The 27,107-nt window shown below is 40.1% G+C and overlaps 1 protein-coding gene across 5 annotated transcripts in view; it reads left to right on the forward strand.

Moving 5' to 3' along the window:
* BTBD3 (BTB domain containing 3) overlaps positions 1 to 23,298 on the forward strand; it is a 34,804-nt gene extending 11,506 nt beyond the window's left edge. For 3 of the 5 annotated variants that reach the window (XM_075596046.1, XM_075596048.1, XM_075596047.1), the window contains exons 2-5: positions 17,751 to 18,009; positions 18,278 to 18,368; positions 18,606 to 18,724; positions 20,986 to 23,298. In XM_075596046.1, the coding sequence (XP_075452161.1) occupies positions 17,867 to 18,009; positions 18,278 to 18,368; positions 18,606 to 18,724; positions 20,986 to 22,018 (1,386 nt within the window). In that variant the 5' untranslated portion in view covers positions 17,751 to 17,866 and the 3' untranslated portion in view covers positions 22,019 to 23,298. Of the gene's footprint in view, positions 1 to 9,642; positions 9,723 to 17,198; positions 18,010 to 18,277; positions 18,369 to 18,605; positions 18,725 to 20,985 lie in introns of those variants that run through there. The other 2 variants (XM_075596049.1, XM_075596045.1) reach the window with 2 other exon arrangements.
* The last annotated feature ends 3,809 nt before the right edge of the window (positions 23,299 to 27,107 follow it).

The following is a 27,107-nucleotide window of genomic DNA, read 5'->3' on the forward strand; positions in this document are numbered from 1 at the left end:
ACTATAAAATATCCCTTTTCGCGGATGACGTTATTCTGACCCTAGCTGACCCACACATCTCACTCCCTAATCTACAGAAACTATTAGACCAATTCAGTCAGGTCTCAGATTATAAGATAAACATGGATAAATCCGAAGCGCTGAACATATCCCTCCCTGATCCCATCTGGAAGCTTCTGCAATTAAATTACAAGTATAAGTGGAACTCCACCTACATAAAATATTTGGGAATAAAAATCACAAGCTCATACAACTTGTTGTACAAAGCAAACTACCCCCCTCCCCCCCCTATTTGACCAAATCAAGAGAGACCTAGACGCTTGGAACACATACCAGATCTCCTGGTTTGGCAGAATCATCTCCGCTAAAATGAATATCCTCTCCCGCCTACTGTATTATTTTCAGACACTCCCAATCCCCCTGGCTGAATTAAGAAATATACAATCACAGATCCTACGTTTCATATGGAAACAACGTAAACCTAGAGTCCCGAGATCGGTACTCTTGTCTGCAAAGACAAGAGGAGGACTAGGGGTCCCTGACGTGGTTAGATACTACCACGCAGCCCAGCTTAGGCAAGCTGTGGTTTGGAACAACCCACCGAGCTCTGCTTGCTGGCTAGAAATAGAAACCCATCACGCAGCCCCCATCCCCCTTCCAGTGCTATTATGGTCCCAAGAATACAGAGAAAAATGACCCCAGAGGCTAGAGCTAGGAGCAATGAAATGCACGTGGTCCACATGGTTTAAGAACAGAGGGAAATATGGCCTAACTTCATCCCCCTCCCAACTCACCCCCATACTTTTGGGAACCCAGAATTCCCTCCTGGGTGCTCCCGAGCCCAGTTTGGTCAATTTCAGGACCTAGACATTAGCATGGTTGCGGATCTGCTTGAGAATAACGAAGCTCTGTCCTTCCAAGAGCTCAAAACTAAATTTACAGCCCCTAATCTCCCCATATTCAAATTCCTACAGATAAGGCATTTCCTTGGAGCTCTATCCCCGACCTCGAAATTCCCCCCGCTGACCAGATTTGAATCTCTCTGTCGTATAAGAGTACCAAAAAGGACTAATATCAGGAATCTACAGAATAATCGAGAACTCCCTCCCCCTACCCACACATACCTACATGCAAAAATGGAGTGCAGACCTTAACACATCAATTGATCTGGAGGACTGGGAGGACGTCTGGGAAGCAGCTTCCAAAACCTCAATATGCACAGTCACAAAAGAAAACATTTATAAAATACTATTTCAGTGGTACCTGACCCCGAGTAGACTGAGCCAGATTTTCCCCGGCACGGTTGACCTGTGCTGGAGAGGATGTGGACAAAAGGGTGACATGGCCCACATTTGGTGGTCATGTCCAGAGATCCAGAGCTTCTGGGCTACAATCCAGTGACTCCTGGACAATACCCTGGGCCTAGAGGTCCCCTTGGACCCCCTAACATACGTGCTGGGTAAACCAATAGAGGACCTCCCGGCCCCCACGGCCAGGCTGACCTCAGCCATACTCACGGCGGCGAGATGCTCAGTTGCGGCGGCCTGGAAGCAAGTTAAGGCACCCTCGAGAAGGACAGTAGTGAATAGGATGAACATGGTCAGGAACATGGAAAAACTCACGGTCATGCTGAAACAAAAAATGCCCCAATTTTACAACACATGGGAACCCTGGCCCAACTCAGACGACCTGCCTCTGCCACAGATTCTAACTATTAACTAAACAACAAGGGATAGGAATTGATCGGAGAGATACCATACCCCGCCCCCTCTCCTCCCCCCCTCCTCCCCCTCCTACCCTCCTTTTTTCATGCCCACCTATCGTCCCACCCTATGTCACCCCCTCTTTTTATACTAAAAAACCAGGAAAAGGATTATTGGGACATCTAACATACTCTGCGGTCATGTGCCGACTCCACTGTACAGTGTATTGAAATGATGTAACTAACCACTGTTTGTAACCTTCACACATGTCTCCAATAAAGGGGAAAAAGTTTTGGGGAAAAAAAAAAAGTACAATACAAGAGAGACCCTCGAAGCCAGGAGGTCTTGCTATGCCTAATCTGCGAAAATATCTTCAGGCATCTCAGCTAAGACAGCTACTCCTCTGGAATTCAGCAGCGGGTACGAGGCATTGGTCGATTATAGAGAACCATATTTGTTCCCCGGCAAGATTAGACTCTTTGTTATGGCTGGACAGCCAAGATAGACCACCAGGGGGAGTAGCAAACCCAATGATTAAACATTCACTGGCACTATGGGATCAACTTAAATTTAAGTACAGATTTACCAACAAAAATTCTAGTATGAGTCAGCTTTTCTATAACCCCCAGTTTGCCCCAGGAATGGAGGAGAGTGGATTTGCAGCTTGTAAGAGAGGAGGGATAACTCAGATCAGGCACATGATATCCGATAAAGTGATTTAAGAGTTTTCCAGAGCTTCAGGAGAAGGCTGAACTACAACCTGGAGTGGTATTTAGATATCTCCAGTGTAAACATTTTATTATGACAAAGCGTACAAGCACATTTCCGGCGGTTGCAACCAATTTTTGAAATGCTCTATAACTCAAGATATTTGGACAAAGGTTTAATCTCCATTATCTGTCGGCTTCTGTTGGATGTAGATTATATATAAATAAATATATATATATTATATACCTACATACACATATATACACACACACACACACACACACACACACACACACACACACACACACACACACACACACACACACACACACACACACAGTATCCCACGTAAAGCACTCTGGTGTAAACAAGTATAACAAATGTATTTATTAAAGACACATCACATAACATGCAAACATAATAAAATCACTCTGACACCTCAAAAAGTATGGAAAAACAGACACACGCAACCTGTAATAATAGTGTGAACCAAAGCTAAAGCCAGAAATTTATAAGTAAAATAATAATCAAATGACACATAATATCAGAATGGTGTGGCTCAATTAAAGCCTCCCTTCTGTAGACCGGCCAGTCAACAAGGAAAAAGCTGCTCAATTGAGAATGCTGATACTAAGACCTAGCTAAGGCAAAGACCCTTGACAACAAATCCTGCTACTGCATGAATATGCACACATAAGCTATTGCTATACAGTTGAAAAGGACGTGTGTGTGTGTGTGTGTGCGTGTGCGTGTGTGTGTGTGTGTGTGTGTGTGTGTTGCATTGGCAATGCATCTGACAAGTTTACATCTTAAGGTGGGATTTTAGAGTATTTTGAAACTGACTATACTATAGATGAATATTAGATGATGCTATATTTTGTCTTAACCTTTTTGGTGCCCCAGGACCAAGGTACAACGTCATGGGGTCTGGCAGTCCGGAGGCCCCATGGCGTAGTAGCTGCATCCAAAAACCCTGCAGCTTCTAGGGCAGATCGCGATCTGAACAGAAAGGAAATTACCCATTCCTTCTTGTCGTCAGTGATGGAATCTATAAGGTGGCTGCTTCTCGCAGTGGTCACGTGATTGGATGGGTGGTGACACTCTGGCCACTCCGGCACTCAAAAAGTTAATGCATCAATAGCAGTTGCAAATTTAGTCTCACAGTGAGGCAACGTTTCAGAAAACGATAACTCCTGAATTTAATTATAGAATTGAAAAGGTAAGATTGCTAAAAACTGCAGCAATGGAAGAATTAAAGTCCTTTTTTAAAAAAAATTTTTTAATGATGAATTGACCAGATTGTTGCTGCAAAGCCACAATTCTCCCCAGAAGCCTATGAGTGACTCATATAATGTACCATCTTCTGCATGTCCTGCTTTTTAAAATAAAATAAATACCCTTTTCTAGTGTTTAAAAAAACACGAATCTCTTATTATCTAGCCTCTGAAGGTACCATGATTGCAATAGGGGAGAACTTTAAACCTCCTGGACACTTAATATTTCAAACGCTTGACAGAGCATCATATTTATAAATAAAAACCGCTTTGAAAAGAGCAAGAAGAGATCTCTTAAAAAAAAAAAGTAAAGAAATAAAATGCAAAATGGCGATCGAGGATTACTGCTTTAATGCTGCAGTTCAAGTTGTGTGTGTTTTTTTTTTTTTTTTCCAATATGTGCATACAATCTACACACTTACACTTGATTAGCTAAATTGCTGATCGATCCATTCTCTGTAATCTGTCGCTGAAATTCGGATGGGGGTTCACTAAATACATCTTGGGTAATCTGCTGCACTGACAGCTAAAGTTCTGTGAGGAAGATCATGTGACCAGGCAGGCCCTAGATTCAATTGGTTCACTGCTAGAGAGGGCTGGGCTCAAAAAGGTGAGGCTGTTTCAGAAGGGGATGTGACTTTGTATATGGAACAAAAATGCATGTTACATTAGAATACATGACAAATGTCTTTAAAATTGTGTTTTGGTTTTTTTGCTACATGTATTTTCTTATAGTACAGAACTGATTTCTTAAAAAAAAAAAAACCACATAGGATATTGCTTGAACTGCAGCTTTAAGAGCATTGTGTAAATAAGCAGTAATAGCTATAATACTTTTCTAAATATTTCTCTGACTCCATAGGAGGACATAGCAAGACTTACAGATGTAGCAGTCTTTATTGTACCCTTTGGTGTGTTATGGGTTGATGATATTCTGAAACAATACTACCATGAAATCCTATGGAAACACTGTCACTTGCTACATCTGGAAATATGGTCCTGAATGTTGTACACCTCCAATATTAGAAGTTTCTCTCTTGGTATTTGTAGAGGGCTAGAGCAGTGGTTTTGAACCTTCTCTTTTTTTTGTTTTGTTACGGAGCTCTATAATTATATTGTCAAATTCTCTGGAACCCCAATCCTCACTAATTGCATCTGAGATCAGATGCATTGTAAGAAACCCTAACCCTCTCTAATAGCGTGTCTGAGATCAGATGCATTGTAAATTCTTCTGTATTTGAAACAATTTTCAAATGACCTGAAAATTTTGTGGAACCCTTTAGGGATGCTCGTGGAACCCAAGGGTTTCTAGGACCCCTGGTTAACAAAAAAAAAAACATGGCTAGAGGATGTTGTACTGTAAGTGAACAGAAATGGGGTGACTTTATTAAAACCTTTTCTAAACATTGTAATTCCACACATTCGGTTATTGACCATCTTGAATCTGTGCTGTGTTAATTAGGCTGTGTCCCCGCTGGTGCTGAGCTTGCTCATGCTTGGAGAGCTCTCCAAGCACAAGCGGGGGTTGTCCTTTAACATTTCGCAAGCGGAGAGGGGGGGAACGATGCAGGGGAAGCTGAGCGCACTAGAGAGTATAACAATTTTGTTTAGCTAAGCGCAGAGCACCGGTGAGCGTGTGTGCGTGCGCGGGAAGTTGCATATATATTTATATGCAAGTCACCTCTCCAAGCGCCGCCCGCTCAGCGCTAGCGGGGACGCAGCCTTACATTATGTGAAATCCTTAAATATGTACATTCTTGACTTGATACTTTCTCTTTTTTTGTACCTAATATCCTGACCTTAACACTTCACGACTCCCTGTCAAGATAATTATGTCTGTTCAGTTGTGCAGGCATAATTATGGGTCGACCAAGCATTTAATTAAAATCAAGATTATAGAACAGATGCAGAATATTTAAGGTTCTTATTACATAACTTGTAATGTATTTTCATTGAGGTATTAATTTTTTGTTGTTGCACATAAGCATCCATAACATTTTAATTGTGCAAAGCATATTACAAATTATAAATATAGTCTAAAATCCAAGTGGGATATTATAAATGTATATATGTTTCCTGTTCATCATGGCAGTGGGCACCGTAGGGTTAGCTCTATCCCCAGCTGAGTAGGACAGGAAATTTAATTCTTGCAGGTAGGCCATAAAAGGCCCCTCCCACTAACTGCAGATAGTCTTTTTTCTTGTCCTACAGCTAAGAATATAGTTTATTTTTTAAGAGGACTCACCAGACTGTAATTATTGCAGTCAAGCCAGGGGTTTCTCAGCCTCTCTTCCCCTGAAGCTCCGTTCAACGTACCGTGGGTGGTAGCAAGAAAGAGGCCCGTGTGACCGGGCAAAACCGCGGATCCGTCATTGAACTTGGCAGGTAGACAGCAGGGCTGTAGAGCAGACCGGAGGCTCAGATAATATTTACCGCAGAGGCGTCTGAGAACGCAGCGGAGTGGGGGAGACAGACCGGCAAGGCATTCCATGTAAGTGCACAGCACGCACACGTTTGAGCGTGCCCGCTACGATCCCACAGGCGTGCACCTGTGCGCGAGAGCCAAGTGCTCCGATTGGACGGATTGACGCTGACATCAGAGCGACGGCACACAGCTGCGTGAAGGTGTTCTGGCAGCAGCAGCATGGAACGCTCGGCAGACAGGAGAAATCAGCTGCAAGAAGCTGAAAAGTTTGGAAGCCAGCATGGAAGCTGGAGGAAGTAAAGGGTCGCTTACAAAAACTAGTTGAGTCCTTAGTTTAGTAGAGAATAAAAGAGAGTTGATATCATGGAACTGAAAGAAATATTTTTGCACCTTTTGTCGTATGGTTATACAACCAGAAGAAGGAACTTCTAAGGGGCGGTAAAATCCCTGCATTAAAAGGAGAAAGCTGCTATAAAAAAAAAAACTAGGTGGTTCGCAGCATGTGAAAAACCAGCATTAGAAGCCAAGAAGCTTTGTGCAGACTGCCTTAAAGCAGCAGCCAGGAGAGTCAAATGAACAAATGAATTATTTCCTATCATGGATGAAAGATACAGTAAAGTAGAGTCTGCCGTGCAACAAGCAGTGAAACCAGCGCAAAAGAGAGCAAGGTCTCAAACCAGCCGAATCAGAGATGATATATCACTAAGCGTCGGTAGGAGAGTGTGATTCGTCCGAGCAAGAAAAGCAGGAGGAGGAATCAGAATTTAACTTAGAAATGGTGGATCCTCTTATAAGGATACAGAAGAAGTTACACAGAAATCGGATACATTATTTGGGACAAGGCAGAAGAAAACCAGATGTTTTCCAATTCATCAAGTAATCAAGGATATGATACAAATGGAATTGTCACAGCTGGATTGAAAACTAAATATTCCCCGAAAGTTTAACAGGATGTATCATTTTGTACAAGAGGAGGTAAAATACTGTGATGTCAGTCCTAAAATTGATTCAGCAATTTCCAGAATTTCAAGAAAAACAACCATACCAGTCGAAAATGTAGACTCAGAAAAAGGGGGGGGGGAAGGGAAACACAAAGTGATTGTGCCCCTAAAAGAGAAACGTGCAATGTTGTCAGTCTCCTATTTGGAGCTGTTTTAATGTAGTTTTGTTAGGTTCCTGTTTCAGTATGTTTAGATCACAGAACTTGGCTAATTTAGTCTAGGTTGTGCAGTCAGCGACTACTGTTGCCATTCCTCCTATCTCTGTGTGTATGTACTCTCACAGAGTATATGCTGTGAACTTACCAACACTGTGGCTGTGAGTGCTAGTTCCTGTACTCACAGGATATGCACTTCATGTGACAGCCAATAACCACAAAACTGGTCAATATTATGTTCATGTTAGGAGGATTGGATATTGAAGTGAAACTTCTTTAGTGGCACCTCTGATGGGATAAAACTGGATAGATGGGGGGGCGAAATGTGAAACGGAAGTGACGTCACGTAATGGACGCCGCTCGCCGCCGGCGCCGCTCCTAATCGCCGCCGCACCCCTCACCCTCCCACACACCCACACCTAGTTGCTCACATGCGGCGGCGATAGCCGCCGCTCCTAACTGCCACGGCGCCGCTGTTCCGCCGCGCGCTGCCATGCCGCGCGCCACGCATGCGCAGAAGTGGCTGGCAGCGGCGCCGTTCCCCGCCCACTGCCATGCCGCGCGCCACGCATGCGCAGAAGCGGCTGGCAGTGGCGCCTGGGAATAGGGTGGTTTGAGCGCGCCGCCGGGGGGGGGGTGGGGAAGGGGGGAGCTTGAGCGCGCCGCCGGGTTGTGGGGAAGGGGGGAGCTTGAGCGCGCCGCCGGGTTGTGGGGAAGGGGGGAGCTTGAGCGCGCCGCCGGGTTGTGGGGAAGGGGGGAGCTTGAGCGCGCCGCCGGGGGGTGGGGAAGGGGGGAGCTTGAGCGCGCCGCCGGGGGGGGTATCTGATCAGAAGACTCAGACTGAGCCCCCCGGGTCCGCAGCTCCGTCGGGGGTGGGGGGAGTCAGGAGAGAGGGGGCAGGACACAGACAGAGAGACATACGGTACACACAGAGAGATACACATACACTGACAGACACACACACACTGACAGACACGCACACACTGACATACACACATTGACTGACACACACATTGACTGACACATACACACAATGACACACACACACTTACTCTGACGCACACACACACACTGACTGACACACACACACACTTACTCTGACGCACGCACACACTCTGACGCACGCGCACACACTCTGACGCGCACGCACGCGCACACACTGACGCACGCACGTGCACACACTGACGCACGCACGCGCACACACTGACGCACGCACGCGCACCCCAGTGATGTACCGAACACCGCCCCTGAATGATGTGCCTATTCCTTCCCCCCCACTGTGAGCTCCCCCACCCGCTCAACATTCATGATGCTGGTACTGCTGCCAATAAACACATACACACACACACTTTGACGCACGCACACTTTGACGCACGCACACTTTGACGCACGCGCACGCACACTGACTGTCACACATACGCACACACACTGACTGACACACATACGCACGCACACTGACTGACACACACACACATACTCACTGACCGACACAGAGAGACATTCACACAACACAGAGAGACATACACTGACACACACACACACACACACACAATGACTGACACAAATACACACACTGACCGGTACAGATACATACACTGACCGGCACAGATACATACACTGACTGACACACACACAAACAAACACATAAATACTCACTGACTGACACACTGACACATGTGTGCCGAGCACGCGCGTTATAAGTCAATTTCTGTGACAAAAGTCAAAGAAGTTTCACTTACTATGCGCGTGCACAGCACACACAGCTTTTTTTTCTATTACTTTCTATTTGGTCTCGCTTACTTCTATATAGGTACCATCTGGTCTAACAGCTGATGCAGAGGGGCTAACACCCTGACCCATTGCATCGTATGCCTTCAATCCCACCATCATTAGCTGGTATATTGGGATACTACTATCATACATACTAGACGACATAGATGCTTGATATTTTTTGATTTAATTTATTTTTAACTCACGTTACACCTATCTCTGGTTATATATGTTTTAAGTCAATCTATTAAAAGTTACTTTTTACACCTTGTGGAGTGCAGTTTAGTGAATTCTTTTAGGGGCACAATCACTTTGTGTTTCCCTTCCCCCTCCTTTTTCTGATTCACTAGTCAGTTCACAGTTTGCACCCACAACTCAATTACCTTATTTATTATATAACTACACAATTAGTATGGTTTTGTGATCACTCCCCATCCCTCCCTTTGTCTCTCTGAAATTGTAGACTCACTCAAAGATGTAATGGATAGGATGATGGATAGTGGTTTGTAGGAAGCATATGTGATAGCAGGTACAGCATGCAAGCCGGTGATATCAACGACATCGGTATCAAGAGCAATGCGGATATGGATTGCTAATATAGAAGCATTGGAAAAAGGAGTCGAGAACTTCTATTCTAAAAGCATTGTCAGAAATCAAATGGGCAGCCGACTGCGTTGCTGAATGCGGTAAGCCTGGCAGCCAAATCAATGGCATATACAGTAACAGCAAGAAGAGCGCTATGGCTCAGACACTGGATGGCAGACACAGCATTCAAAAACAGTTCATGTAATTTGCCCTTTGAAGGAGAATTTCTATTTGGGAATAAATTAGATACAATTATAACCAGAGCGTCAGGAGGTAAAAGCACATTTTTACCACAAGAAAGTACTGTGCAGTAGAAGTTGTCTGTTTATAGAGTCAATGAGCTTACACCAATACTATGGTGTAGCAGCTAGAGAATTGCTACCAATGTATGAATGGTTATAGGTTTGATTCCTGCATGGTATAGTAACATTATTAGTGTAGGGGGGAGGTATGTGTGTCCGTTAGTAATAAAGCATTGAATGTTATAAAAAATAAAACCTTGGAGATGTGCGCCGCACATGCAGCCTGATGAAGCTTAGAGAACGCTGCAGGTGCCGGGTAAGTCCTCGCGGCGGCAGCCATTTTCCGGTTATAATGCGGTCTCATTATGTAGACCCCGAGCACCGCTTTATAACCGGTTCAGCTGTATTTATTTTTGTATCCGTATTGGGTTCTTTTTTATATGTATCAAAGTATTATTTATTTATTTTTTGTTATTTATATATTGTGTGAGGGGGAGGAAATGAATGAGAGTGGGGTAATTGATGGTGGGGGTGAGAGGAGAGGGGGTGAGTGAGGAAAAGAGTGAGACGCAGGGGAGAGAAATACATGCGAGGGGGGAGGGGAGAGATTGAGGGAGTGGGTAATTGATGGAGGGGGGAGAGTGAGGTGAGATGGAGAGGATATATATATGAATGCGGGACAAAACCATGCCAGGACCCAAGATGCAAAACCTGCGCAATGCTCTACACAGCGGACACAATACAAATACCACACAGGAATCGGGAATACAAAATCAGAGGAAGGTTCACCTGTTCTTCCAGCAATGTCGTGTACCTCATGTGCATGAAATGCCCAGGGGGCTGCTACTACATAGGTGAGACAGGGCAGGGGCTAAACAAGAGAATGAACCTGCATCGCCACAGCATCACACGCGGTACAAGAGACAGTCCTGTTGGCGAACATTTCTCTGACTCTGGCCATAAGATGAACGATCTGAGGGTTGCCATACTCAAAGGTAATCTTAAAACACCGAAAGAGAGACGGTTACATGAATACAAATTTATGCAACTGTTCGGGACACTTAGCAGTGGCCTAAACAGAGATCGAAATTTTATGAGTCATTACTGACAGTAGTGAACTCTCGTCCCATGAGCGCTAAAGGCCATGTCTGTACATACTGTGCTATATGTATGCACACACAGCTGTCTCTCACACATACTAATACTCCTTGTTTTTCCATCCCTATACACCAATAGGGACCAATAAGTATCCACACACACTTGTAGTTGTGCTACAAACTCTCACATTTCCACACCCACCCACACCATTTATATCCACTCCCACTCCACACACACCTTGTGTAAAGCACTGTATATACTGTGGGCTCTCCATTCATTTTTATTCACACTGATACACATACACACTCTTTCTTCACTTGCTTTCATCTACCTTTTGACACCTCTAGCCATAAAACACATCCACACCGTGGGAAGGAACAGCACAGATAACATTCCAAGAGACACTGTTTTTAAGTATACCTTTTGCTTCATTCATTGTAACATCGCCGGAAGAAGAGATCAGTGTATCTCGAAAGCTCGCACAAATAAAAGCATTTCGTTAGCCACAGAACGGTATCATCTATTTATTTTTTGATTATTGAAGCTCGGCTAACACGGTACTGATACCTCTATATATATATATATATATATATATATATATATATATATATATATATATATATATATATATATATATATATATAATATGGGAAAAGGAAGGAAACTAGAGGGGGCTAACCCGGTGTGAAATGTACAAACTTTTCATTAAAATGTATTAAATATTAATGGAAAATAAAATGTTTCTTAAATTAAGTTTTCGAAACTCACCCATGCACACCCACACCTGTCTGGGTGGTCACCTCACTGTAACCCCCTCCCCCCCTGTAAGGGGATACCCTGACTGTGCACACACCCCCGGCCGGTGCGCTGGGGGGGGCTGCTAAAGAGGGGGAGTTGTGAGGGAAAGGGCTGCTATACACACGCTGCGACGTTTATATGTACAGTCACAATCATGCTTTATTATTGTGCTTAATGTGAGAAGGGTACCTTACTGTCATTCATAAATTTTAATATAATAAAAGTATTTCTATGAGGAGAGGCTAGCTAAATTATATTTATTCACATTAGAAAAGAGGCGTCAAATAGAGGAGATATGATAAATAGGTAAACATACTGTAGGAAGAATGTTGATCCAGGGAGAAATCCGATTGCCAATTCTTGGAGTCAGGAAGGAATTGATTTTTCCCTTTGAGAGATCATTGGATAATGTGTCACTGGGGTTTCTGTTTGCCTTCATCTGGGTCAATATACTGTAAGTACAGATATAGGATAAAGTATTTGTCGTCTAAATTTGGCATAGATTGAACTTGATGTACGCATGTCTTTTTCCAACCGCCTCTACTATGAGACGAGGACTAATTTTAGTAAAGTATAAATGTAATACAATAAATAAACTTATCTCAAAAACGAATGTTTGGGTGGGGCTTGGTGGCGAGTAGCTTTTTGGGTAATATGCCAAGCTTTGTCTATATCTATCTATATCAGTATGTACAGATGTTATTACCCCTTTTAAAGCTGCAGTTCAACCAATAACCTGCATGTGTGTTTTTTTTTTGTTGGTACAGAATTGATTAATTAAAACAATCAGAAAATAATTGTAGCATTTAAAAAAATTTTTTTTTAAAGACATTTGTAATGTATTTTAATGTAACAGGCAACCATAAACAAAGTCACATTCCCTTCCCCTTCTGAAACAACATCACCTTTTTGAGCCTTGCCCTCTTTAGCAGTGAACCAATTAATTCTAGTGCCTGCCTGGTCACATAATCTTCCTGACAGAACTTTGACTGTCAGTGCAGCAGAAGATTACCCAAGATGCATTTAGTGAACCCCCAGCCGAATTTCAGCGATCGATTACAGGAGAATGGATCGGTCAGCAACTTAGCTAATCACGTGTCGGTGTGTAGATTGTATTGATGCACATTTTGTATGGAGAGAAAAAAAATTAAACCACAGCTTGAACTGCAGTTTTAACGCTCAAAATAACGTATTAAATTACACGTGTTCTCAACTTTACAATTGTTTTCAATAGCTCTTCTGTTTAAGTAACACACTAGCATTAACACAATGCTTTGCATTAAATAGTGCAATAACCTCTGTTATATCTCTGTGCTTGGCTTCTCTTTTGTTGGTAAAGCCGAGTCCTCGATGGTGACAGCCGCACGTGCTACGGTGTGTGTGCGCCACACACCGCAGGCCTCAGTGGCTGTGTGTGTGTGGGCGCGCAAAGCCCTGCGATGCGATGCGTACGCTTGCAGGGAAGACAAGAACTTTGTCTTCCCATGCCGCGATGTGGCCGTGCGCAGCCAATGGCAGGGCAGATATGCCTGTCATGGCCGCGCCCCCCGTCATGGCCCCGCTCTCCCTCGATTGCGGCTATAGTCTCTGCACGTGCCGCCATATTGGCAGGTGCGCGTGCAGCAGGGAGGACTGGGGCCGTAGCCTTAGTTGTACTGTATGTTATTTTTGCCTCAGTTGTCTAAATCGATTATCTGCCTGCTGGTAACGATCCATGTTTGCAAAGCCGTTAATTATTTAAAGTGAAATAAGGACTATGAGAACTGTCTGATTTTTGCAATAAACTTGCTGACATTTGATTACTATATCTGTGTTGTGTTGTAACCTGGCAAAACTACAGTACTTTCTTTAATTAGGCAAAAGGAAATCTAGTTAGTGACTAATATGATCATGCATGAGTAGCTACTCCCAGCTCCAAAGATAGCAATATGGGGACTCTGAAATATGTACAGAGAAACCCAAAATGTAATAAGTAGATATAGCTTGAAAAAATACAATAAGGATCTAAATCCGTAACACAGCAGGTAAGTAATCACTGGCAATTGACATTGCGTTGACTTGTAATATATAAGGAAACTTGCTGGAAGGGAAAGATGGACCATATGAGACAACTGCTGGTAAATATGAAGCAAGCCTTAGACCATGCCCTTGATATTCCAGTCTAACACATAGTTCTCAGTCCTAACTTCTGCATCCCATAATGTCCAGAGGTATGTATAAGCAAATCGATACCTGAGTCCTTTAGAGTATAGCTGTAGGGATCCCGCGTGATGAGAGCCAAGGCTTCAGACCGTCCGGGAAAATCTCTAAACTTACACGTGGAGATGCCCGTCTCCTGTCGGCGTTCTCCAGTGATGCGTCACGATGTGCCAAACAACCTGCGCTGCGGAAGTGCGTCACTCCAATTGAAGGGTAGCAAGATGTGAATGAGAAAAATTGGTTGAACAGCAGGATCCAAGGAAAAAGCACCAATCAACTCACCAGGTATGAAAAAATAAAAAAAGTTTAATGAATCACATAATAAAAAACAAACTAACATACAAGGACAAATTCCTCCATTGGTGCTTTTTCCTTGGATCCTGCTGTTCAACCAATTTTTCTCATTCACATCTAGTGACTAATATGACCTGATAACTCTGAACAAAAGATATAGCTTTTTTATGAACAAACTTGAGCAGTTTACCCAGAACATTACTATACTTCTTTGCATTGATCCATTGAGTGTAAAATGTGCCAGCCCTCCAGAGCATGTTTTCATATGGGGTATGAAAATTAAAATGACTCAATGTTGCTTCAGGAGCCCCTATTGTCAGGGAATCCATGTTGATCATATGTAGTGCTTCTCAGCTTTGCTATCTGACTCACTAATAGTAGAGATTTGGAGATATTGGAGCATTGTGTTTTGTAATGGGACTTTGTAGCTATATTGTTTGGTAGAAGACAATACGGGTTCTTGAACTCTATTGTCAATTAAGGGGAAGGCTGATTTTAAAGGGTTTTATACCCAACAAGCCTTAGAGTGCAGAATATTTACATTAAAGCAGCAGTCCAAGCTGCCATTTATTTCCCCCCTTTAATATGTGCATCAATACAATCCACACAAGTAATTAGCTAAGTTGCAGATCAATCCGTTCTCCTGTGATCGATCGGCGAAGATTCGGCTCGGGGGTTCACTAAATGGCTGTCACTGCAGCAGAAGAGGACCAAAGATGCAAAGTTCTGTGGGGAAGATCATGTGACTAGGCAGTCACTAGATACAATTTGGTTCACTGCTAGAGAAAGGGCAGGGCTCAAAAAGGGGTGTGCCAGAGCTTATTTCAGAAGAGGAATGGGATGTAACTTTGTAAATGGTTGCTATAGAAACAAAACATGCGTGTTACATTATAATACATCAAAAATGTAATTCAGAGTTGTAGAATATTTTTTTTTTTTTTAAAGTATTTTCTCATAGTACATAGTTGGATATTTCTTGGTCTGCAGCTTTGAGAGGGGTTATTGTCAAGTACTGTTTTAAGGCTTGCATAAGCCTATATTAATAACCAATAACTATTTTAGGCAGTGTATGGCAGTTGCTACTGTCCAGTGTGACAAAACCAAAAAAATAGAGGTGCTTAGTTTTACAATCCAGCAGTCTGAGAATTGTTGCTTGGGAAATTAATTTACACGATACATTTCAGTTTAAAATGTCATGCATTTGTATTGGTTCTATCTCGAAGATCAAAATGAATGTAGCCTTATTTGACAATTACCCCTTTCTATCTTGGGTTTACATTACTTGGATGTTATGCTACAGATTTTTTGATCACTTTTCGGAATACAATTAAAAAATATATGTGTGTGTGTGTGTGTGTGTGTGTGTGTGTGTGTGTGTGTGTGTGTGTGTGTGTGTGTGTGTGTGTGTGTGTGTGTGTGTGTGTGTGTGTGTGTGTGTGTGTGTGTGTGTGTGTGTGTGTGTGTGTGTGTGTGTAATATATATATATATATATATATATATATATATAATTTTTGTTTTATATTGTTAACAAAAGGGGGATATAAGACAGAACTTGTCAAAACTAAAGCGGTCTCACATTTTAATCTGGTCTGTAACTTGTATACGCCTATAATATAAATATATATATATATATATATATATATATATATATATATATAAAATCAATCTTTAGCTGTGCATGCAATGTCTTTTATATAATGTACTGTAGAACCCTTTTCATTTAATGTAACCATATATTTATCATTATAACTCTGTGCCCAGGACATACTTGAAAACGAGAGGTAACTCAATGTGTTACTTCCTGGTAAAACATTTTAGAAATAAAATAAATACTGCTACAAAATCATATTGTACAGAACCATGATCATTCTAATGCAACCTCGAAGTCAAATTAGCATTTTAAGATTGAAAGATTATATCTTTAATACATTAAGATTAAATATTATGCAATATTCCCTGACACAGAAACGAAGTATGAAAAAATCAGATGCTGAAATACTGGAGTATGCTTGCATGTAATCAACCCTGATGTATAGCAATTAAGGATGCGCTCAACATACAATGTGATCTAAACTAAATAAACTAGTATGGGGTAGGTGCTGCTTGAAAAAGAGCTGTTCCCGGTTCTGAGTGAAAATGTGTCCAGGAGAATCAGCGCACATCAAATAAAAAAGGGAGCAAAAAAAAAGAGAAAAAACACTTTATTTTTAATTTTTTTTTTCTTTTTTTTTTTTTTCTCCCTTTTTTTAATTTGAGGTGCGCTGATTCTCCTGGACACATGTAATCAACCCAGCTTACTCCAAATAGTGACTGTAAAATGTACTAAGTTTTAATGTCCTGAACATTTTCTTAAACAGATTAATATTCTATTGTATGTATGTATGTATGTATGTATGTATGTATGTATGTATGTATACATATAGTTTTTTTTTTTTAAACAAAGCATTTCTGTCATACTGTAGCTGTTGGCCCAATTAGTGCTACTTCGTAATTTGGAACTCCTGTCAGAGACCATTATGATAGTTGGAAAGAGAATGGATTAAATTAAATGCAGTGACCTAATCTCTTCATTTTTACTGTGCAATGAAAGCAGTACAAAAAGCTATCTGTTTGCTTGCATTGACAGAGTGAAACAGATAATTTATTTTAATTCATCAGAAGTCTCCTCTCCACTAAAAAATGTTACATATGTAGGAAATAGTTTAAATAATTGCTACAAACAAATTAGTATGTGCTTTATACGTTTGTATTGTTTGTAGAATTGTGTGTGTGTGTGTGTGTGTGTGTGTGTGTTATAATTCCCTCTTCATTGCACTGGCACTGTTTATACTGTATTTGGTTAGCCTGGGCATACATATGTATGCCTTGTGTTTGCAAATAACATTTTAAATAGGAGACTACAGTATATATTTTGTCCTTTAACAGAGAGGCTATGTATATTACATGAAACATCGCTGTGATTTTTGGTCCAATCATTATCTGTGGCTTTAGCTATTGGCTCAAAGCTATTGACTGCCTAACACCATCTGCAAGCCTGCAATCTCTACTCTTCAGATCCATTCAGCACACGACTTGAGTCAGCGAACAGACGATCTGTGCTTTAAGCAGAATCAGATCTTGTTAACCTAATTCAGAACAAGTTCTTCAGACAGATATATGCTATCTCTTTTGCAGTGTAACACAATAGGTGATTCAGCTTTGTTGAATCTGAAAATAATTTTGAAAGCAAAGAAAATAGGAGACATGCTTGGAATATGTTTATCACATCAAGTACTGGATCAAACTTGAAGCCAGTTTGTCATTCTGCACATGGGAAAGGTCAGCTTGGCTTTCTGCAGAAGCTACATTTTGACCTCCATCATAGATACATTTGGATTTCAGTTTATTTCAGAATATTCTGTTCTACTTAAGCTGTTTAGCTGCACAAACTAGCATACTAATGGTAGATGCAAAAGGGAAGAACATGAAATGTCTCACTTTTTTCTTGATGCTTCCAGAAACTGTCAAGAACCGGTCCAAAAAAGGCCCCAAAAAGGGAAACCCGAGTAATAACAGCAAGTTGCCACCGGTTTGCTATGAAATAATTACCTTAAAGACCAAAAAGAAGAAGAAGATGGCTGCTGAGATATTTCCTAATAAGAAACCAGCCAACAGCAACTCAAACTCTGCTCAGCAATATCACCAACAAAACCTTAATAACAATAACACTATTCCATCCCCAAACTGGCAAGGGCTTTATGCCACCATCCGAGAAAGGTAAGATTGGTGCTTTTTCATTTATTTATATCAGTGTTACCAAATAAATATTTGTTTCTTGTTAACTGATGTTCACTGTTGTACATAACTAATGAGATATATTTAAATCTAATGTAGACTTATATTTGCATTTCAGTTGGAAGAGGAAGATAAATTATTTATTAATGTTTGCACATACTCAATTTGTTGTAGTCTGACAAAGTATTTCAGCTGTTATGTTCTGGGAGTATGCAGTACTGTAAAACGTTCACTGTACCTCTGTTTGTAGAAATGCTGTGATGTTCAACAATGAATTGATGGCAGATGTTAATTTTGTGGTGGGACCACCAGGTGGGACCGAGCGGTTACCAGGACACAAAGTAAGCAATAGCCTTCTTGCCAATTTAATGCAGAAAAATAAATAATTTATAGGGACATGTTGTGTTTGTATGCTAAATGGATTTTATCTCAAATGTATTTTTAATTAACTTCTTTTTAACAATAAAAAACAATCTAATATATCTTGTGATTACTTGGTGATCTTCATTAATGTTTGTGTTTAATTCCAACTTTTTCCCCTGTGTATTTAACTCTAGAATTTTTCTTTTGCTTAACAGTATGTTTTAGCTGTTGGGAGCTCAGTATTTCATGCAATGTTTTACGGAGAGCTTGCTGAGGACAAAGATGAAATTCGGATTCCAGATGTTGAACCTGCTGCTTTTCTTGCTATGCTGAAGTAAGCATTATTCCTACACTATATAGCAGTTGATATTTTCTTTAGTGAACAGCAAATTACTGCCAGATAGGATTTATCATGTACTGATAGGCTTATTACAGAATTACCAACAGCACATGGAACGTGGACCACATATTTCTTGTTTCATACGTCCAAACAACCAGCATGTCTTTTTCCTCTGTTATTGAGACCTGAGCATTTTGGAAAAACCTTTTTGCTAAAGACAGTGTGTTTTGGAGCAGATCTTTAATATATTCATGAGTATGTAAATTAACTTTGCGTCGAGATTACATACATTTAATTTAAAAAAAGGGGGGGGGGGAGAAACTACAATGAATTTTTTAAAAGTAAAGCAGGTGATGGTGTTTCAAAATGGACAAACCCTGCCCCCTATCCATTTAATGGTCATCCACAGTAATAAAAAGAAGACGCACTGCACACACACAAATTAAATCATTATGGTATTAAATATAATGCAATTTAGCATTAACATCAAATTGCCAGCAGAATGACATTTGGGGGGGGGGGGGAGAAAGATCCCTGCCTTAGCTTGGATGATACCTGAGACTAATGCAAATATGCATGCCACTTACAAGTTTTATTTTATAAACAGGTCTCCATCTTAAACCCCTTTTATTTCTTATTTACTCAACACTTTTTTGTTAATACAGTTACAGATATTGCTCTAATTGTTTAAGCGGTTACAGTTCTATACGAGTGCTGAAATGGTTAATTATTGAGGAGATGTGTTTTTTTTCCCCAAAAGTAAAATGTAATGAAGCTATCCTATATGTTGGTATAATAGAATAGAAGTATGGTATGATAGAAGAAATTGAAATAGGTGTATGAAACTACAACCAAGAATGCAGTATGGGAAAAGGGTAGCAATGATACATATTAGTTCAAAGATTTCTGAATTACAAGTGATTTCATTTTGAAACAGTTTGAATGTAAATAAAAGTACAAAGTCTCACATAATGAAATTGTGACCTTCTATTTAAAAGAATGTTTTTTTTTTAACACATCTGATAATCTTTGTTTAATGATTATAGGCAAATAGAGGTTAGTGAAAGGTATTGGTATAGGAGAATGCTTTAAAGCAGAAATACTAATCCCCCCCACCCTTTTTTTCTTATTATTTGTATATGAAGCATGTGATGTATAAATGATACATTCTTACCTAAACTGGCAATCGTTTCGTGCTCCTGTTATAAATCTGTAAAAATCCTGATTGTGTGCCTAACTAAATGGCCACCTTCTAACTTTGTGCTGTAGTCTGTGAAATGCTGCAACTGATATGTAACAATATATTACTAAGTGTAACACATTACTGTTACAGCTTTCTGAGTCATAAACAGTCTGCTGTTTGGATCACAGCAACAGATCGGTTTGTGATGCTTTGTTGCCAAAGGGCAGAGCTCAAAAAGGTGTGTTTGTGTGTGTGTGTGTGTGTGTGTGTGTGTGTGTGTGTGTGTGTGTGTTTGTTTCAAAAGATGAAGTGGATATGACTTTCTAAATGGTTGCTGTAGCAACCAAACGATTATAAGTAAATTAAAAAAAATCATTAAAATTTGCTTTAGGAGTTTTAAAAAAAAATGCAGACAGTATTATCTAATACAACAGGACTGATTTTAAAAAAAAACATAGGATTTCTCACGTTTTGCTCCTTTATGCATGTGCGGTTTTGTGATACAAATAATGTTAACACAATAAGCTTCTGTAAACTATGGTATTAAAGAATTAGAAATAAATATTAATATCACTTGTTTTACAGTATAGTTGCACATATACATGGTATATATGGTAGAGCCAGTTAGTTTGCAATTTTTTTCACAGAGATATTTGAAACATAACTACTGCAAGCATCAGAAGTGTGATGGATTGGTTTATCCCAACCTAAGGGCTGTAAAAATATTCTATGATGCTAAATACATTTGAATTTTCAATGAGACACAAATGGAATGTGTATATGCTTTCCAATTTTCAATTAAATGGGTTCTTGTCAACTTATTTAAGCAGGTCTTGTAAATTTTGATTTATTGATTTTTTTTCTATTATCAATCTTTAGTTCATATAACAGGCATTAAAGTATATTTTTGAACATGATTGACATTTTTTGAAAGCTTGATCATTACGTTTCTGTTTACATTATATTTGCAAAAATACCTTTAGCGAGACCTATTTTATGAAATTTATTATTTTAGAAAATATATTTTCTAATTTGCAATTTTAACATGTTTTTTTTCTTTCTTTTTTTTTAGATATTTGTATTGTGACGAAATTGACTTGGCTGCTGATACAGTTTTGGCAACTCTTTATGCTGCTAAGAAATATATTGTCCCCCATCTTGCCCGGGCATGTGTTAACTTCCTGGAGACCAGCCTCAGTGCAAAGAATGCTTGTGTTCTTCTCTCCCAGAGCTGCTTGTTTGAAGAACCTGATCTGACCCAGAGGTGCTGGGAAGTGATTGATGCCCAGGCAGAACTTGCATTGAAAAGTGAAGGTTTTTGTGACATTGACTTTCAGACACTTGAAAGTATTCTTAAAAGAGAGACTTTAAATGCCAAAGAAATCGTTGTCTTTGAGGCAGCTCTTAGTTGGGCAGAAGTAGAATGTCAACGTCAAGAAATAACTTCAACTATAGACAATAAACGAAAGGTTCTGGGGAAAGCGCTCTACTTGATTCGCATTCCTACTATGGCACTAGACGATTTTGCAAATGGAGCTGCTCAGTCTGGTGTTTTGACACTTAATGAAACTAATGATATTTTTCTCTGGTATACTGCTGCTAATAAACCAGAGTTAGAGTTTGTAAGCAAGCCCAGAAAAGGTCTTGTCCCTCAGAGGTGCCACCGTTTTCAATCATGTGCCTACCGTAGTAACCAGTGGCGTTACAGAGGCCGTTGTGACAGCATTCAGTTTGCTGTGGATAAACGAGTATTTATTGCTGGTTTTGGTCTGTATGGTTCCAGCTGTGGATCGGCAGAATACAGTGCAAAAATTGAATTGAAACGCCAGGGTGTCATACTAGGACAGAATCTAAGCAAATATTTTTCTGACGGGTCTAGCAATACCTTTTCTGCTTGGTTTGAGTATCCAGTCCAAATTGAGCCTGACACTTTCTACACTGCCAGTGTGGTTCTAGATGGCAATGAACTAAGTTACTTTGGACAGGAAGGAATGACAGAAGTCCAGTGTGGAAAAGTAACTGTGCAGTTTCAGTGCTCCTCAGATAGCACAAATGGGACAGGTGTGCAAGGAGGACAGATCCCCGAACTCATTTTCTATGCCTGAAATTATATTTTTGTTATGAAGTTTTGTGTACATATCTTGCATTTTTTCAGTGTTTAGGAAGATACAGAATGTGATTATAAGTACTTAAGGTATCTGGGGGAATGCTTTGTATTTTAGGATAAATATAGTAATTTGAGTACTTGAACATTTCAGTTGTACAGCAAAACTGTAAATTAAAGGTAATTTTTTAAAGAATGTATTTAAACGTTTCATTAACTTAGCCTGCTTGCTACAGATAAGGAAAGCATTTTGATCAATTAAGTGCATTCTACCTATGTAACAAATAATGGGTTAACTACTTTTAGATCAGATATCTACTGTATATGCACTTCAACAAAAGAAAACTCGAGCAAATTCAAATGATGAGTATATATTTAATTTTCTGATTTGTATGCTGCTACAGAAACTTAAAGATCTGGAAATATTCATAAAGGAGGCCTTATGAGAAAATAGGCTATTTAATTTGTAGTACGTATACAGTATGTATTTTTTATCTAATGTTGGACTACATTTCTAGGCTATTTGGAGCAGTGAAGCTACAGATTACACTATTGGATTGTACTGCTGTTCAAATATGGTATAGTTATATAACATCTTAAACCGTTTGCTGCCACAGGTGCATAGAGATTTCATATTGCCATTTGGAGTGCACATTGTAAAATATATGTGCTCCTTGGGTACTAAAAATACTTATAAAGTACTGATGTTCAAAACCGTGTGAATACAAAGTGCCTTGTTGATGTTTAAATAAAATACATATTATCGGTATACTGTATCTTCCCATTCTCAAATTGTATAAAGTTTAGTATATTAACCTGGATTTCAGGAGCCTCTCAAATAGTTTATTTTTTTTCCTTTTATTTGTTGATATACTTATGCTGTTTAATGCAATTGTATCCTACAGTATTTCAAACCCCATTCTTTTTATTGCTGATTTTTTTTTTTTTTAGTTGAAGTTCCCTATAGCTTGTAAATATTTGTAACAGGATAATAGTAAGATTATATAACTTTAAAAGTATTTCAGACAATTATGCTGTTACTATATGGGACACTCTAAAATTAGTATCTTGATGTAAAAGCCGGCTTGCTAATGCAATTTGTTATAATGCTCATTTCTTTATTTGAAGTGCTAAAAACAAAAAACAATATGGTCATGTACTGTAGGGTAGGAGTCAATGCTGTTGCATGTTTACAAACACTTCTGAATACGTTTCAAGCTTTATTTGACAATCTCTATTTTGTTAACTTATTTTGTTTTTAAAATAAAGGTGAAAAAGAAATGCGGGCCTGTAAGATTACATTTAGATATTATGTATTAGTCTTAATTTACATAACATTTCTATATAATAGATTTTAATTTTGCATCTAAAGTTGAGCATTATGGTCGAAGTTAGTAGTACGCCAGGTAAAATGATTTATGGGAATTGTTCAGATTATGTCACATTTGGTGATCACTTCTGGTTTATTGCTGATACTCCCCAAAATGTAATATGAGTAAAATGAATGTTTAGCAACCAAAGTTATTCTATATAAATTATTATGACTTTCCAATTTACCATAAGATAATGACCGGCAAAACTTTTCAATGTATAGAAAATAATAGAGACAAAATAGCAGTGCTTCTACATATTCCATACTTGCATATAAGCACACTACATATGTCCCATTTTAGCTGCGAAATCCATTTTTCTATATTTGTTTCCTTATGATAATTTCTGTCTGGGACAAACAATATGGCCCCTTAGGGCAGCCTCACTCTGGCGATCTACAGAAAGCCGTGAAATCATTGTCCGATGACATTGCATTAGATCAGCGGGCCCCAACCTTTTCGGCACCAGGGACCAGTTTCGTGGAAGACAAATTTTCCACGGACCGGGGGGGCATGGTTTCGGGATGAGGCCAGAGAAAGGTATTTGGTAAAATACACTTTAATAACAAATTAACTCTCTAAACTCACATGTAAGAAAGTCCCAGGCTGCAAACATGTAGTCTGTGACCAGTGCGGAACTGGCGTGTCCCTGCTACCGCGTATCTTGCTCTGGGGCACAGCTGGAACGCAATCTGGATCGGGCTGCTACGGTGGCCTCTCTGAGACAAACAACTGAGCAACGCGTTTTGCCGATTTTATACAGTTGTGCTTAACCCGTGGCTCCTCACCTCCTGTTGTGCGGCCCAGTTCCTAACAGGCCACGGACCGGTACCGGTCCGGGGGTTGGGGACCGCTGCATTAGATGACCGTGCAGCCGTCTGTTTTTCCTTTTGCAAATACGAATACAAACCAATATTGATGCAACCAGGGGGTGCCCGATGTTAAGAATGCTGTGGTTAAACTCCTTACTTCCATTGAGGGTTTTTTTTGGAGGGGAGGGGGGGTTCTACATTAAACCAAAGTCTTTAAAAATGAAACCCCCAGAAATGTTTCAAAGCAATATGTTAAATATTGTAATTGAAGGAATTTAACCATTTTGTGTCTCGCCGGAATCAGCAGTTATTTCTGCACTACACTAGAGTAACATTTTAAAGAGTGCCAATATTTTAGTAGATCTGTACCAAGGGAAGATAAGGGTGTATTATTGTGGGTTTTTTATTTATTTATTTTTATTGGATTTTTTAATGATTTTTATGACTTTTGGCTGGAAGAAGTACAGAACTGATTATGTAAAATAGATATACAGTATGACCTGTAATTTACCAGAATGTAGTTACAGTAGTCATTTTAACATAGTAAAGCAGAAACTAATCAATTACATTTTTATTATTTTTAATAATATATTTAATATATTTAAATAATATTTAATATTAAATTTTAATATTTTTGCAGAACCAACATTTCCATACTTAGCTCAGTTCATCAGTACATTTGTATATTAAATATACTGTATATTTACACAGTGTGAATTTATTTCCCCCAGATAATACAACATATCCTATTTTAGAACGTAGAATATCAGTTTCCATAGGATTCAATGTCATTGCAGAATATTGCAGCATAACCCACCACTATCCATATGTGTATTTAAAAACCACTGGACCCATATCTAAAAATCATGCAGGAGAGGGATGTCTGAAGGGGGACTACCACACTTTATCACTACCAATAAACCACAGAAATATGGTGCTACAAAGCCAAGCTAGTATAACTTATAATATTATTTAAATGGCAGGTTTGCAATATCAATGAAGAGTAGAAGGTACCTCCATGTTGAATGTAAAATTACTGTACTTATATGTATGATAGAACAGTGAAAATACTGCTGGACATATGAATGTGTATGGTCATGCTGGACACATGAAAGCAAAGAACGTGACAACTGCTATGAAAACGGCTACCTTGCTCCTTTCACCTGATTATGACCGCGACAGTAACATAAAAGGTCAGCTTTTCCCTTGGTACGTAAACTTAAATACTGTGTAGAGTAGATTCTGCCTTTTAATAATTGTATTAATACTTAAATATGTATGTTCTACTGCCCATAGATTATCGTTTAAGCAGTAACAATTATTTAAAAAAAACAATGTTTTTCTTAACATGTCCTATTTAAGAAACTGATGCCCATCCGGGAAGGGGTTATATATATATATATATATATATATATATATAATGCCTCAGTTGATGAACTCTACAACTAAGGATAATTTAAGTAACTTCCCCATTCATGAGTAATTAATGCCCAAGATTTTAATCGCAGACCAGGATTTGTTTTTACAATAAATTATATTTACAAACACTTGTTCTAAATAAAAATATACATTCTGTTTTTCTTTCAATTGCATCAATCAAGTGTTTAACATGACGAGAGGCATCAAAAATAAAGATTTTAGTATTACTTTTTCGCAATAATATATATATATATATATTTTATTTTATATATATTTTTTAATATTTCCATCTGCTATATGCTTTACTGTGGAGGGTTTTTGCCACTTTTTTTACCCACCGTGTGGTGAAGCCCAAGCTTCATTTTGCAAAGCCAGTATAACCAGCCTCGCACTGATGAGACTATAGGTCAAAACAGCTATCTGTGGGTACGTTTACTGGCTATGCTCTTAACCTAGGCTAAGGTCCCGTTGCACGCGTCCGCACGGCTGGCTTGCTTGCCGGCGGCACGTGCAACTCGCTGTACCGCGATCTGCGGTCTACAGGCTACTTTTCTCGGAGCGGGGGGGGCGTGGCCAAACGGGTCGGGGGGGGCGCGGCCATGACGTGAGGAGCGGGAGGTGGGCGGGAGTGGGAGGATTGACAGGGAGGGGGGGGCGTGGCTTGAGCGGAGGGACCCGCTACTCTTCCCCCCTCCCTCCACGGGCTGCCACGGGCTGCAGGTAAGTAAAAAAAACACACACACGCAGGCACTCATACATACATACATACATACACACACACACACACACACAGGCAGGCACTCACGCACTCATACACACACACACACACACAGACAGAGACAGGCACGCACGCACTCATACACACACACACAGACAGAGACAGGCACGCACACAGACAGGCACACACATACACATACACAGGCAGGCACGCACGCACTCAGACACACACACAGAGAGGCACTCACGCTGCTTTCACTTCACACTCCTCCCCGCTCCCCGAAGCCTCTCCTCCTCCCGCAGCCTCCCCTCCCCATTGGCTCACAGCCACACCACGTGACGCGTCGAAGCTAGGAAACACCATTCTGTGGTGTCTCCTAGCGGCTAACGCGCCACAGCGTGTAGTCAGCTGTGCAGCCAGTGGGGACCGGGACCGGCTCGCAAGGATTCCCCTGCTGGTGGGGAACTCGCTACATTGCCGCCCGCGCCAACGAGCGCAGCGGGTCCCAGGCCCTAGGCTGTGCTCAAAAGCTGTGCAATGCAGCAAGCATAAGCTTATAGGGGACCATGTCATGGTTTTGACACATAAGGTGGCACTGTGTGCTCATTTGCATGTCATTTCCCAGAATCCCTTGCTGCAGTGGAAGTACTGTATGCTGGGTGATAATGGTGGAAGGCATGGTTGCAGACCTGTTTAAGACATGCAAATGTATGTGTGTGTGTAATATATCTATCATATATATATATATATATATATATATCTAATATATAT

The sequence above is a fragment of the Ascaphus truei genome, chromosome 4, assembly GCF_040206685.1.
Source record: "Ascaphus truei isolate aAscTru1 chromosome 4, aAscTru1.hap1, whole genome shotgun sequence".
NCBI classification, from domain to species: Eukaryota; Metazoa; Chordata; class Amphibia; order Anura; family Ascaphidae; genus Ascaphus; species Ascaphus truei.